Source organism: Oncorhynchus nerka, linkage group LG7, assembly GCF_034236695.1.
Source record: "Oncorhynchus nerka isolate Pitt River linkage group LG7, Oner_Uvic_2.0, whole genome shotgun sequence".
Classification (NCBI taxonomy): domain Eukaryota; kingdom Metazoa; phylum Chordata; class Actinopteri; order Salmoniformes; family Salmonidae; genus Oncorhynchus; species Oncorhynchus nerka.
This window is the reverse complement of record NC_088402.1, coordinates 45,963,210-45,977,693: the sequence shown is the minus strand read 5'-3', so window position 1 is coordinate 45,977,693 and position 14,484 is coordinate 45,963,210. Positions and strand designations below refer to the sequence as shown.

Sequence of the window (14,484 nt, the reverse complement as noted above, 5' to 3'; positions counted from 1 at the left end):
CCTGAGGCTGCATTTATTGTAGCTAGGGATTGAAGCAAAGCAAATTTGAGGAAAAAGGATGCCAAAATTCTAACACATTGACTGTAGTACTCACACTAGAAAAACATTGGACCACTGCTACTCAACTTTTCGAAATGTCTACAAGTCCCTCCCTTCGGCAAATCTGACCACGAGTCCATTTTGCTCCTCCCTTCCTATAGGCAGAAACTCAAACAGGAAATACCCATGCTAAAGTCTATTCAACTCTGATCTGACCAATCGGAATACAAGCTTCAAGATTGTTTTGATCACGCAAACTGGGATATGTTCTGGGTAGCCTCCGAGAATAACATCGACTAATACACTGATACAGTGACTGTTCATCAGGAAGTGTATTGGAGAAGTTGTACCCAGTGTGAATTAAAACCTACCCAAAACAGAAACCATGGCCAAATGGTAGCAAAACTGAATTATTGTGTAATTATTCCCTCCATATGGGAATCAAACATGCAAAACATCAGCACAGAGACAAAGTGGAGTCGCAATTCAACAGCTCAGACATGAGACGTATGTGGCAGGGTCGATAGACAGACTACAAAATGAAAAACCAGCCATGTCGCGGACACTGACAAATTTTCTTTGCCCGCTTTGATAACCGCTACTACCAAGGACTGTGGGCTCTCCTCCGTGGCTGACATGAGTAAAACATTTAAGGGCGTAAACCCTCGCAAGGCTGCCGGCCCAGACAGCATTCCTAGCCTCATCCTCAGAACATGCGTAGACCAGCTGGCTGGAGTGTTTCATAATCAATCTCTCCCTATTCCAGTCTGCTGTTCCCACTTCCACCATTGTTCCTGTACCAAAGAAAGCAAATGTAACGGAACTAAAATTACTATCGCCCTGTAGCACTCACTTCTGTCATCATGAAGTGCTTTGAGAGGCTATTCAAGGATCATACTACCTCTACCGTACATGACACCCTAGACTCACTTCAATTTGCTTACTGCCCCAAGAGCCACAGATGATGCAATCGCCATCGCACTGTTCGATCCAATCTGGACAAGAGGAATACCCATGTAAGAATACTGTTCATTGTATATAGCTCAGCATTCAACACCATAGTACCCTCCAAGATCATCACTAGGCTCGGGGCCCTGGGTCTGAACCCGGCCCTGTGCAACTGGGACTTCCTGACAGGCCGCACCCAGGTGTTGAAGGTTGGAAACAAGCGTCAAGTTTCTCGGCGTACACTTCACAGATATGAAATGGTCCACCCACACAGACAATGTGGTGAAGGCAGTGCAACAGCGCCGCTTCAACACGAGGAGGCTGAAAATTGGACTTGACCCCTAAAAACTTTTACAGGTGCACAATTGAGAGCATCCTGTCGGGCTCTACCACTACCTTGCACGGCAACTGCACCACCTAACACTGCAGGACTCTCGGGGTGGTGCGATCTGAACCAACGCATCACCAGGGGCACATGCCTCACCTCCAGGAAACCTACAGCACCCAATGTCGCAAAACCATCACAAAAAGGACATCAACCACACGAACCACAGCCTATTCACCCCACTATCATCCAGGTGCACCAAAGCTGGGACCGGGAGACTGAAACACAGCAGGCTGTTAAACAGCCATCACTAGCCTGCACCTTACAGACTGCTGTAACCCTGCACCTTACAGACTGCTGCCGTGCATATACAGACTTGGAATCACTGGCCCCTTTAATAACAGATCACTAGTCACTTTAATGTTTAAATACTGCTTTACTAGTCTCATATGTATATACTGTATTCTATTCTACTGTATTTTAGTCAATGCCACTCCAACATTCCTCAATCTAAAATGTATGTTTCTTAATTCCCTTATACTTTTATATGTGTGTTGTGAACTGTTACATTCTACTGCACTGTTGGAGCTAGGAACACAAGCATTTCACTACACCCACAATAACATCTGCTAAATATGTGTATGTAACCAAAACAATTGTATTTTTCTGAGAAAATTACAGAAACTATTTCGTTAAGGCTAGATTGCCAGTCCTTGATCCCTGGATAAAAAAAAGCTAAATTAACACATTTATTGAATTATGTATCAGAGTGGTAGTAATCCAGACAACTTCCAGAAAGTGGTAAAATCTTTGAAACAAAACTCACCCCCCCATAGCCCTGGCAGGTTCTGAATTTTTAATGCTTTCAATAACCCGTTCGCTTCAGCTAGCCACCTGTTTGAAAGGATAATCTCTGAAAATGAATCTCATCTCTCCACTAGAGGAAGTCCTTTAGTCACCTCAGAACAGATTGTAGAGAAGATGATGCACCGACACATACTTTATTTTCATGTGAACCCCTTGAGGTCTATGATGTGCTAAGAGCATTGCTAAAAACACAGGGGCTGGTTCACTTGATCCCTTCCTACTGCAGCCCTCTGCCCCACTGATTGTTTAAGATAAGTTCAAAATCTTTGGATCAAAAATCATTGTGCTACGTTATCCAAGCCCTTCGATACCGTTGACCAGCCCATTCTTATTCAAAAGTTGACTAAAATAGGCCTGGATCAGGCTTCTTGCAATTGGTTTGAAAATTGTCAGACAGGACTCAATGTGTCATCTCTGATGGCGTTAAGTCTAGTTTCCTGGATATTACAAAAGGTGTAATATTCATCTATGCAGACAACACTTATGTATGCCATTGCCGCTGTTAGAGCAGCAAATCGGACCTTGTTACCTTAAACTCAGCAAAAAAAGAAACGTCCTGTGTCAACTGTGTTCACGTTCAAACATAAATATTTGTATGAACATAACAAGATTCAACAACTGAGACAAACTGAACAAGTTCCACAGCCATGTGACTAACGGAAGTGGAATAATGTGTCCCTGAACAAAGGGGGATGTGGGGGGGGGGTCAAAATCAAAGTAACAGTATGCATTAAGTACTGCAGTGCATCTCCTCATGGACTGCACCAGACTTTCCAGTCCTGCAAGGCACCTGCAAGTTCCCGGACATTTATGGGGGGGGGGGTCCCAGATGTGGAATGGAATTGAGATCCGGTCTCTTTGCCGGGCCATGGCAGAACACTGACATTCATGTCTTGCAGGAAATCACGCACAGAACGAGCAGTATGGCTAGTGGCATTGTCATGCTGGAGGGTCATGTCAGGATGAGCCTTCAGGAAGGGTACCACATGATGGAGGAGGATGTCTTCCCTGTAATGCAGTGTTGAGATTGCCTGCAATGACAAGCTCAGTCCGACGATGCTGTGACACCACCCCAGGCCATGACGGACCCTCCACCTCGAGCCCGCTCCAGAGTATAGACCTCAGAGTAACGCTCATTCCTTTGAAAATGCACACGAATCAGATCATCACCCTTGGTGAGATAAAACCGCGACTCGTCAGTGAAGAGCCCATTTTGCCAGTCCTGTCTGGTCCAGCGACGGTGGGTTTGTGCCCACAGGCATCGTTGTGCCGGTGAGGTCCGGTGAGGACCTGCCTTACAACAGGCCTACAAGCCCTCAGTCCAGCCTCCCATCAGTCTGAGCACTGATGGAGGGATTGTGTGTTCCTGGTGTAACTCAGGCAGTTGTCGTTGCCATCCTGTACCCGTCCGCAGGTGTGATGTTCGGATGTACAGATCCTGTGCAGGTGTCGTTACAAGTGGGCTGCCACTGCGAGGGCGATCAGCTGTCCATCCTGTCTCCAGGTCTTAGGCGTCTCAGTACGGACATTGCAATTTATTGCCGTGGCCACATCGGCAGTCCTCATGCCTCCTTGCAGCATGCCTAAGGCACGTTCACGCAGATGAGCAGGGAACCCTGGGCATCTTTTTTTGTGTGTTTTTCAGAGTCAGTAGAACGGCGTCTTTGGTGTCCTGCGTTTTCAGGACTGTGACCTTAATTTCCTACCGTCTGTAAGTTGTTAGTGTCTTAATTAACGACCATTCCACAGGTGCATGTTCATTAATTGTTTATGGTTCATTGAACTGTTTAAACTCTTTACAATGAATTTCTGTAACGTTATTTAGATTTTTACGAATTATCTTTGAAATACAGGGTCCTGAAAAGGGGACGTTTCTTTTTTGCCGAGTTTAGAAAGCCCTGGTTGGTTTAACGCAATGGGGATAAGACTGAATACATTATGTTCTCTGGTTCTCGCAAGAACGTTTCAGGTGGACTACATATTTATTAATTGCATGGATCTTCCATTGATTGGGTTCCCACCTACAAGTATCTGGGCATTTGGATTGATAGACTTAATGTTTTAAAAACATACAGATGAGCTAGTCAAAAAGCTAAGATTTAAAAGTGGGCTTTTTTAGAAATATATCTTTCTTCTCCCTATATAGCAGGAAGCAGATAGTCAACTTTCCTGCCAGTTATGAATTATGGTGACACCATTTACCAGATTTCAGCAGCCACTACTCATAAACCTCTGGATGTGGTCTACCATAACGCAATTTGTTTCTCCCTGGTGACAGTTAATACTCACCACTGCATCCTGTACCAAAAGGGTGGCTGGTCCTCATTAAAGTCCCGTAAATCAATTCATTACTCTTTGATTACGAAGCCATAATACACAAGCTTCCAAATGACTTAACTTTGTTGCTAACGTATAAAATGAACTACCAAACCCACTCACAGGACTGGTTAACTCGAGGTCCCTCTGGTCTCAACAAATTAAGGTAGATCCTCCTTTAGTTTTAGTGCCCCCACTGTTGGAATAACCTACAAAAGTCCTTGCATCTTGATTCCTTGGTTAAGGCAGTTTAGGACTCTGGTATTTAATGAATTCATTGAGGATTGCAGTTTGAGTGTATACCTGGGCGATATGGCCAAAATATGGTATTTTGACAGTTTGACATGTTTTTGATTAATAAATGTTCTAAATTTGCTTATTTCAATGAGTCTTTCTCCATTCAGATGGTTTTATACAGTCAATTCAACTTCCAACCTAAAATAATTTCCTGCATTTCCATCCATTTCTGCTTTTCCTGCACCCATTTGAGATAATTTCCACGATACGGGCAAAAATACTAGGCCTTATTTTTAACCAAATGTTGCAATTTATATCAAAATACATGTGTTGACTTTTGGAATCACGGAAATTGAAGGATTATTATAATTCTATAGTTAGAATATAAATAGTGGGCACTTTGAATACAGTGTTTGACATGACAACGAATGAAAATGCCATGGATGAGTTGTGACAGGGTAGGAACCAAAGTGATGTTCAGTGTTTCCTAGGGGATCCTATAATCTTTGGCTACATTAAATCTTTATTCATGCTTCACCTATTCCTCTGATTTAGAAGATACTGTTGCACAAATAACATGCTGAAGTAGGAGTAAACTTATTATTATTTTTTTTTTAAATGGACATTACACAGTGCATCACATTTAACAAACCAAACATAAAATACCGTTACAGAAGGTAGTGAAAACCCTAACCGGTCCGTGCATAAATACTGGTATATAGTAAAATACGGTATACCACCCAGCCCTAATTGAGTGTAGTGTTTTATTGTTGAAATTGTGCCTTTTTTTTCATTCTTGTTTTAATTGTAATGTAAATCGTTCTTCCTGTTGTGAAAAATTGTTGGTATGAGACCCTGGTCTCAATTAGGCTACAAGGCACTAAATACTGAAAGAAATGTGGCAAAGTGTTAGGGACAAATTCAATACAACACATTACGGAGTACCACTCTCCATATTTTCAAGCATAGTGGTGGCTGCATCATGTTATGGGTATGCATGTGATCATTAAGGACTGGGGTGTTTTTCCAGGATAAAAAAAGAAATGGAATGGCGCTAAGCACATGCAAAATCCTACAGGAAATCCTGGTTCAGTCTGCTTGCCACCAGGCACTGGGGAGATTAATTCACTACTCAGTAGGTCAAGAACCTCAACACAAGGCTACATCTACACTGGAGTTGCTTACCAAGACAGTGAAAGTTCCTGAGTGGCTGAGATACAGTTTGGACTGAAATCTACGCCAAGACCTGAACATGGTTGTCTAGCAATGATTAACAACCAATTTGACAAAGCTTGAAGAATTTAAAAAATATTTTTTTTAAATGGGCAAATGTTGCACAATCCTGCTGTGGAAAGCTCTTACGAGTTACCCAGAAAGACTCAGCTGTAATTGCTACCAAAGGAGTTCTACCAAGTATTGACTCAGGGGGATGAATACTTGTGAGATATTTCTGTATTTCCTTTTCAGGCTGTAACAAAAAAACTGAAATAAGTCAATGTGTATGAATACTTTGAGGGTGCTATAATGCATAAACATACAATGTGATTTGTCATTATTTTTACAATCAAAAGATGAGATCTGTCAAAATACGGAGTACATCAATAAGTCATACATCAAATAGGCACACCACCAAATCAATGAATAGGCATAGTAAAAATGTACTCACGTCCTCATTCCAGTCCTCAGTACCCCACTCCTCCGTCGCACTCCTCCAGGTACCTATAGGAATGTAGATTAAAAAAATACTGAGTAATAGGTTTCAAACCAACCAGGCATCAAACCAAAAAAAGGAAGGAGGTTCAATCTTACAAGGGGCAGAGTCAAACTTGGGTTGGTAATTTGTTCCCTCTCCTCCTGCAGAGTACTCAATCCCTACAAAAAGCAGAAGTGAAAGGTGAGACATGTAAGATTACAGAGGGGTATACTGGGTACCGGGTTTGAGGCGTTAGCGAGTTGACCAAAGTGAACTGAGTTTAACTCGGGATAACCTGGACCATGAAAATAGCTCACCTTTAAGCAAAGTACATTTCTATGGCAATGAATCCTTCAGAACTAACCTGCTCCAGGGCAGACTAACTTAATTTATTTAGAATGAAGCGTGAGCTGCGAGTTGAGCAATGAAATCAGATTCCCTCCACTTGTTAAGAATTTGTCATCATCCCCTTCATTTGAGAAAGACAGATTCAATATTTTATTACCCAAATGTTTTTAAAAAATAGCGTTAAAATAGTGTACCGGTACACGTATTCGTACCAAACAGTTTGATACGGGGACTTTGGTTCAGCCTGTGAACCCAAATTAACACATAAAAAAGATAAAGGGGGTGCAATTGACACTTGAGACAGTGTCATGGTGCGTTCGTAACCAAGTGGAAATTTACCACATATGACATGAGAAAGATCCACTTGAACAGCCCTCAAATTACTAGTGGAAAACTAGGCTATCATCCACTTCTCCCACATGGTGACCTCTGAAGTCACCTAAGGAAATGGCCTCCAGAAGAGCAGTTTTGGCAGTTAATACAACAAAATATTAATGTGTTTTAACTCATTTGTTTACACATATAGCTGTACTTTTAGTTTATCGTTGACGCCAAATGGTTTCTCAACGAGTTCAAATCATATGAATGCATTCAACTTGTATTAACGACTTCACAACAATCTTAAAGCTGAACATTGTGAATTGCCTGTAAATTTTCCCACTGTACCAAAACGTGACCCTAAAACCGCATTGCATACAGAACCGTTACACCCCTATTAAAATACCTATCACATTACACATTTAGTAATAATAGAACACACTTGAAACTTCACAGTAAAACTTAACTTAAATGATTTTATCGATAGGAGTGGGGAAAAGGTGCTTCTGTATTGATAAGTACACCAAAGACTATGAACGAAAAGTCATAAAATAAAGATGACACTTCTAAAAGCCAATTTCACACCATAGCCAGAATGGTCTCAATTATGCACGCCCATTACAAGCCTGCTATAGTTGGCAGTCTGAGCTGGAATGTTAAGCTAACTTCCACCTAACCCTTTGGTAGGCCAGCTGGGTTTTCCACCATCTTGCCTACACCTATCTTTCTGATTATTTTAGGTCTACAGGAAGTGTAAAGGTTTTGTGTTTTTGGACTAGGCACTAGCTTGGTTTCTTAATGGTTCCTTCCTTTGGCTCTAGGTAAACTAGATGGACTTTCCATCATCTTGCAGAGATATATGAAGGGTCTAGGCTGGGTGGTTTTGGACTGGGGCTGAGCGGTAGCTGTGCTCCTTACTGGGTCCTTCCTCTGGCTCCAGGTTTCCCGTGTTGTTCCAGGTGCTTCCCCCGCTGTAGCTCTCCTCTGTCTGGGTCGGCTCAGCGTAGTCCGCTGGGTTGAACGTTCTACAAAAGAGAAGAAGCCGTGGTTTTGAGCACAACCCCTTCCTATGAGTCTACCAACTGGAATATTTGACTGGGGTGAGATATACTGTAAAGGAGGAAGTAAGTAAGCAGCGAGATCGAGGAAGTGATTGAGGTGATCTGATGTGTAGCAGTTAGACAACATTCATCTGAGAAATTTCAGGATGACAGATTCAAAAATACTGGAGGACAACCAAGGAATGGGAAAATAATCCAGGCAAGTGCCTTATTTTTCCTCAACTCTTTCTCTGGCACTGTGCGGTGGCAAAAAACATAACGTCTTTCAACGCATCATTTCACAGCAACGCTTCAGAGACAATTATAGAAAAGCACGCATCCTTAAAATAACTATTCTCTTGCTTCTTTCAGGCTCAGGCACACAAGTTGTACAGTGCAGTACAACATAGTGCAGTACAGTAAACGGACTTCAGTCATTTTCAGGATCTGACTGGAATTCAGACTATTCATGTTTGACTAGCTCTCGGTGAGAACCAACGATAACAGGGGTGCTGTAGATTGGCAGGGAGGGACTTTTGATTGAACCACTGGTCACGCCCATTTAACATAATTGAAATACTGTATCCCTGACAGAAATATTAGAATAAGCTACTACTGTAGATTGTATTTTAGTTTAGCATGTGTAAATTCCCCAGTGTAGAGATGTACAGATTAAATTCTGATACTGCTACAGTGCTATTTGGGTTATTAATTGGATTCGTCCTGCCCTTCTTGATTTATTGCATCCTCCCTACACATTGATATTTGACTGCATTGTTAAGATAAGCATTTCAACGCACCGCTATAACACATGCCAAACTGTGTAAGCGACCAATAAACATTCATGTGATTTCTTATGGGGCTTGGGTGAACAGGTTTACCCTCGATGTTCAATAGACAGCTGTCATTTAACCCCATATCGTGTTACCAGGATGCACGACATTGGTTTCATCTGCCCTGATACCCTGTGTGTCTAGCTCCATCCTTCCCTCTCTCGTGGCATTTGGCAGAATGATCCCCCCAACAGATAGCAAGATTGACACACTGACACACCAGTGGCGGTGCACTCACCTCTCATCTCCTGAAAAATCATATCTGGGCCCCTTATCAATCTGGCTTTAGAGGAAAAACAACAGCAACGATTACAAGCAGCACAACGGGGACAGATGGGGATGCAGTGTGTGGTTTTAGACTTCATTATTTTACAGAGGAATGTAGGGAAATCACATGCATGGACAAGTCACTACACTCACACTTCTGCAACACACATCTGTCAACACTGCATTGTTGGGGCAGTGTCACTTTCTATAGGTGTAGTTGGTAGACTAAAAAAGGGGAAAACATGGCTGCCAAACAAACACTCAAACTGAAGACTGTGTTCCATAAGTAACAATAATTGCATTATGATCAGGAGAGGAAGCACAGTTAAAACCAACAGAACACACTCATGCAAACACAGGCGCCCAAAGGCCACAAGAGCAGCAGCGGAAGCAACACATCCTAAGAGGGACATGTTGGGGACAACGCAACACAAACTGCCTGGCTGTCAGTCTATGTAAGCCTATGACGCTGGCTCACTCACTCTCCAGGTTAGTCACCATCAGAACAAGCCAAACTTGCGCACACATACACGCCGGCTGACTGGAGCCGTTCTGCCACAGCCAACGCATTGTCCCTCTCCTCTAACGTATCCCTATTAACACTGTAGAATAACATTAAAAGATAATTTCAACTTGTTAAAATGAAAGCACTGATGCAGTTGAAGTAGCCATTTAAACACAATTTTCACATTTTATGATCAGTTAATCTTATGTTCCACAAACCAGGTGATTCAGACATAAAAATCACCATTAATTATGTCAAAGGGATGAAATGAACATGCAGGTTCATCTTTGAGGAAGCGTTTTAACCTGCTGCACCCCTGGGAAAGAGCCCACACTAGCAGCGCCCACTCACCTAAACCCCACAAAGCCTGGTCTTTGAAACCCTAGAAATAGTAGACTCATCTCACTGGAGCTTAAATGCTAGCCCTGACACCTAGGAGGAATTATATAGCCAACTAAGTGTTAATTATAATTAAATACAAAGTGACATACAAGATAGAAATATGTCTAATGTAGAATGAATTTGATACTACTCATTATCAAAGCCGGTATAAAGGACCGTTTACAATCTCGTCACTGTGAGCCTCGTCAAAACAATCAAAAATATATTGTATATAAACATCTAGGGTGCTCAATGACCAGGATTGGGTAAGATGCAATGCATACACAGACAGACAATACAAACCGGTGCTCCATTCAACCCAAAAGGGAAAGACAAGGAACAAGAACACCATGTCAGAGACACCGAGAGCAGAACTCTATGTGCAACAGTCTCAATGCCCACCCGTTGAGTTACATGTATGGTGTGGGGTCTACCAATATCGGATTTGAATGCAAATCCCATATTCACAGACAAGTGTACAGAGGTGGTCATATTGAGTTACATAAGGGTTTATGTACAGCCCATTTCAACTTGATTTGGCCGATGTATATTCTTAAAATGGGCCAGGTCCTGCTCTCTGGTGACCATGGCAAAAGGGAACAGACATTTTTCTCTGTGAGCAGCACAGGTGTTCACTTACCCCATGCCCTGCGCAGAAAACCGTCCCCCTCGCCTGCCTCGCTCCCGTTCTCCCCCTAGAAGAGGGACAGACAAGTTACACCACTGACCCAAAAATACTACAGAAAATAGAATGCATTGTCCCTTGAGGAACATTTGCAGTCTTGAATGCACATTAAAAACGGTATTGAGCGCGCTACAGAGAACGCATGGCTCTATAATGCAACCATTTAGCCGCATTTTGCGACCCTTTGACTTGGCGGAGTGTAAAACATTTAATTGGTCTAATTGGTGCAAGCTTCACATTGAGTGCATATAGGACTCAAGTTTACTGTTAGATTGGTAATACATGGCTATTAGCAGTAGGTATTATATTTAGAGTTAGCAATCTAACACGTGTTTTGAGTTTCTACTTCCTCAGGTAGTTGAATTAGCCCATGTGATATTAGTACACAGATGTATGCAAAGCCAACAAGAAAAAAGTGACAATTTTAGAGCTTTATTTTGACAGCAACCACCTAATTGTCAACCCAACATTTATGACAATCACTAGAATAGGGTGCACATCAAAATATCTTGAATCATGCATTCCTGACAAAATCATGGACTGGTGGCACCAACTGAAAAGGTTAGTAGCACCAGGGTAAAAGGTTCATCCGGAGCACTGGAATGCTATGACATCTGACACACTGGGAGGGGGCATTAGCCTTAGTTTGTGTTGGGAACTTGTATCAGGAGTCCAACCAACAGCTCTTGCCAATGATCGAGGGACTTACCTCTTCCTCTGCCCCTCCCCCTGTGGCCTCGCTCTGTGCCCCTGCCTGCTATCCCAGCAGCCTTTCCTCCATCCAGACCATTCTCCTGTACACGGACTGAGAGGAGATGGCGAGCGCATTAGAGGTAGGGAGGAAAAACAGACGTGTGTGGAGTCAGAAATTACGTTTGAAGTTAGACATGTCTGTTCAGTCGCTACAATGGCAATTTTTCTTCCAGAAATCTAAGGAGAGAACGTTGGTAGCACACACTGTCCCCTCCATAACAAGGGCAGGAGCTACAAAGAGCCTATTTGTATGCCAGTGTCACGTCCCACGACCCTAAAGCAAAAGGCATGTGCTTCCTACTCACACTCTCGCCCCCTACTAGCCCCTCTACCCCTGCGTGGGGCTCCACCTCGACGACGTGCCACGTCCCTCTCTGCTCCCCTCTCCCGGTTCTCCTTTCCTTCCTCTCCGGTCTCAGCATGGCCAGGCTCCTTCTGACCAGACACTCCTTTCTTCTTCCCCACCATCTCCCAAGAGTCCTGGGGAGAGAGGTGAGGTGACAGGGTTCAGTTTGATTATGTTAGGGGAGAATCTTAACTTCCGCTTAGTCTCCCACTGACATGAATGCATACCAAAGTGAAAATTCCACTTTAAGTGGAAGTTAGGATTCACCCTGTAATGAGCTGGATGGGTAACTTGGTTTACTCCCTCCCTTTGCCAACAACTAAGCCCGGACACAAAGGCCAAACTCACAGTATCTGGGCTACCTTCCAGCAACACGTTGATGGCTCTGTTGACATCCCCGTTGCAGTCATGCAATGCAATCATAGACTCATCCTGGTCCTTGCCTGTGATGTCAATCAGCTGGACAGGGAAATGGATAAGAAACTTTGATGAGTATATTGCAACGTAGCCCTTTACCCTCATACGTGTTGAAAACGGCATATTTGGGCACTAATAAGCACTTGAAATTGGAACACAGGGGCTGTAAAGTAACATGGTTTTGCCTGACCCTTTTTAACACCTCCCACACAAAAAACAAGAAGTTGCAAACATCCCTCCCACTAAAATGGACAACTATTGTACATTTGGCTGCCTGAGTAGCACAGCGGTCCAAGGCACAGTAGTGCTTGAGGCGTCACTACAGAGTCGGGTCTCCCCCCATGAGGCGATGTACAATTGGCACAGCATCGTCCGGGTTAGGGGAGGGTTTGGCCGGCCGGCATGTTCTTGTCCCATCGCACTCCAGCGACTCCTTGTGGTGGGCTGGGTGCATGCAAGCTGACACGTCACCAGTTGTATTGTGTTTCCTCCGACACATTGGTGCGGCTGGCTTCTGGGTTAAGCGAAAATAGTGTAACAAAGCAGTGCGGTTGGGCAGGGTCGTGTTTCGGAGAATGCATGGCTCTCGACCTTCACCTCTCCTGAATCCGTACGGGAGCTGCAGCGATGGCACAAGACTAATTACCAATAGGAAATCACAAAATTGGGGGTACATTTGAGACTACGTATTTTGAAAGATGAGATGTTGAGGATTATAATAAATACGACTGATGTCATACAAGCAAGTCAAAACACCTGTGAAAGCCTAAAACCCAAAGACTATTGTATAACATAGTAAGTCATGCTGGCAACAGCCCTTCAAATGATGCCCACCTGAACCAGATAGATGTTTTTTTAAATGGGCCATTTTTGGATTGTGTAAATAGTAAGTGTTGGCTGGGATGTAGGGTTGTCCCCAAACAAAACTACAAGTGCATGCTCTAGTATCAATGGCACAGCTAGGAGAGCTAAACATTTTTATATTTAGTCATAAGTGTTCTGTAATTACTTAGGAGAGGTGTATGGCCTTTGAGACAGCAGTTAGTCCTCTTTCAAACCATTGTAATGTTATTTGTCTTACGTTGCACTTAACCCACATTCTCCAGGAATAACCGTATGTTTCTGAACGTATCCAGAGTATATTACGATGTTATTAACAAATTAAAAATAAAATAATATTTGGAATAAGTCTTGTCAGGTGAACCTGTTGTGTCCAACTTGTCTAATACATTTTCCATCATCTCCAAACTGTTTTAATTTTTACCATGCTTATGTATTCAGACCACTACTTCTCCCACATTTTGCTAGGTTACAGAATTATTCTAAAATGGATTTAATCGTCGTCGTCCCCTTCAATCTACACACAATACCACAAAGCAGAAACAGGTTCACGAATATTTGCTAATTTATATCAATAATAAAATAACATTTACATAAGCATTCAGACCCTTTACCCTGTACGTCGTTGAAGCACCTTTGGCAGCGATTACAGCCTAGAGTCTTCTTGGGTATGACGCTACAAGCTTGGCACACCTGTATTTCGTGAGTTTCTCCCATTCTTCTCTACAGAGCCGCTCAAGCTCTGTCAGGTTGGATGGGAAGGGTTGCTTGCACAGCTGCTTTCAGGTCTCTCCAGAGATGTTTGATCGGGTTCTGGCCGGGCCACTCAAGGACATTGGGACTTGTCCCGAAGCCACTCCTGCGTTGTCTCGTCTGTGTGCTTAGGGTCTTTGTCCTGTTAGAAGGTGAACCACCGCCCCAGTCTGAGCGCTCTGGATTAGGTTTTCATCAAGGATCTCTGTACTTTGCTTCGTTCATCTTTCCCTTCTAGTACCTGCCACTGTAAAACATCCCCACAGCATGATGCTGCTGCCACCATGCTTCACCGCAAGGATGGTGCCAGGTTTACGCCAGACATGACACGTGGCATTCAGGCCAAAGAGTTCAACCTTGGTTTCATCAGACCAGAGAATCTTGTTTCTCATGGTCTGAGAGTCATTTAGGTGCCTTTTGGCAAACTCCACGCGGGGTGTCATGTGCCTTTTACTGAGGAGTGGCTTCCGACTGGCCATTCTACCACAAAGGCCTAAATGGTGGAGTGCTGCAGAAATGGGAGAACCTTTCAGAAGGACAACCATCTCCACAGAGAAACTCTGGAGTTGTCAG

General features: G+C 43.3%; 1 protein-coding gene across 1 annotated transcript in view; it reads right to left on the bottom strand.

The window, feature by feature from the left end:
• The window catches only part of LOC115131792 (ubiquitin-associated protein 2-like), a 47,741-nt gene that overhangs the window by 20,147 nt on the left and 13,110 nt on the right, over nt 1-14,484 (bottom strand). The window contains 8 exon segments of the mRNA XM_029663784.2: nt 6,399-6,451; nt 6,542-6,604; nt 8,010-8,116; nt 9,203-9,247; nt 10,758-10,812; nt 11,512-11,607; nt 11,861-12,035; nt 12,250-12,360. Coding sequence (XP_029519644.2) covers nt 6,399-6,451; nt 6,542-6,604; nt 8,010-8,116; nt 9,203-9,247; nt 10,758-10,812; nt 11,512-11,607; nt 11,861-12,035; nt 12,250-12,360 — 705 coding nt within the window.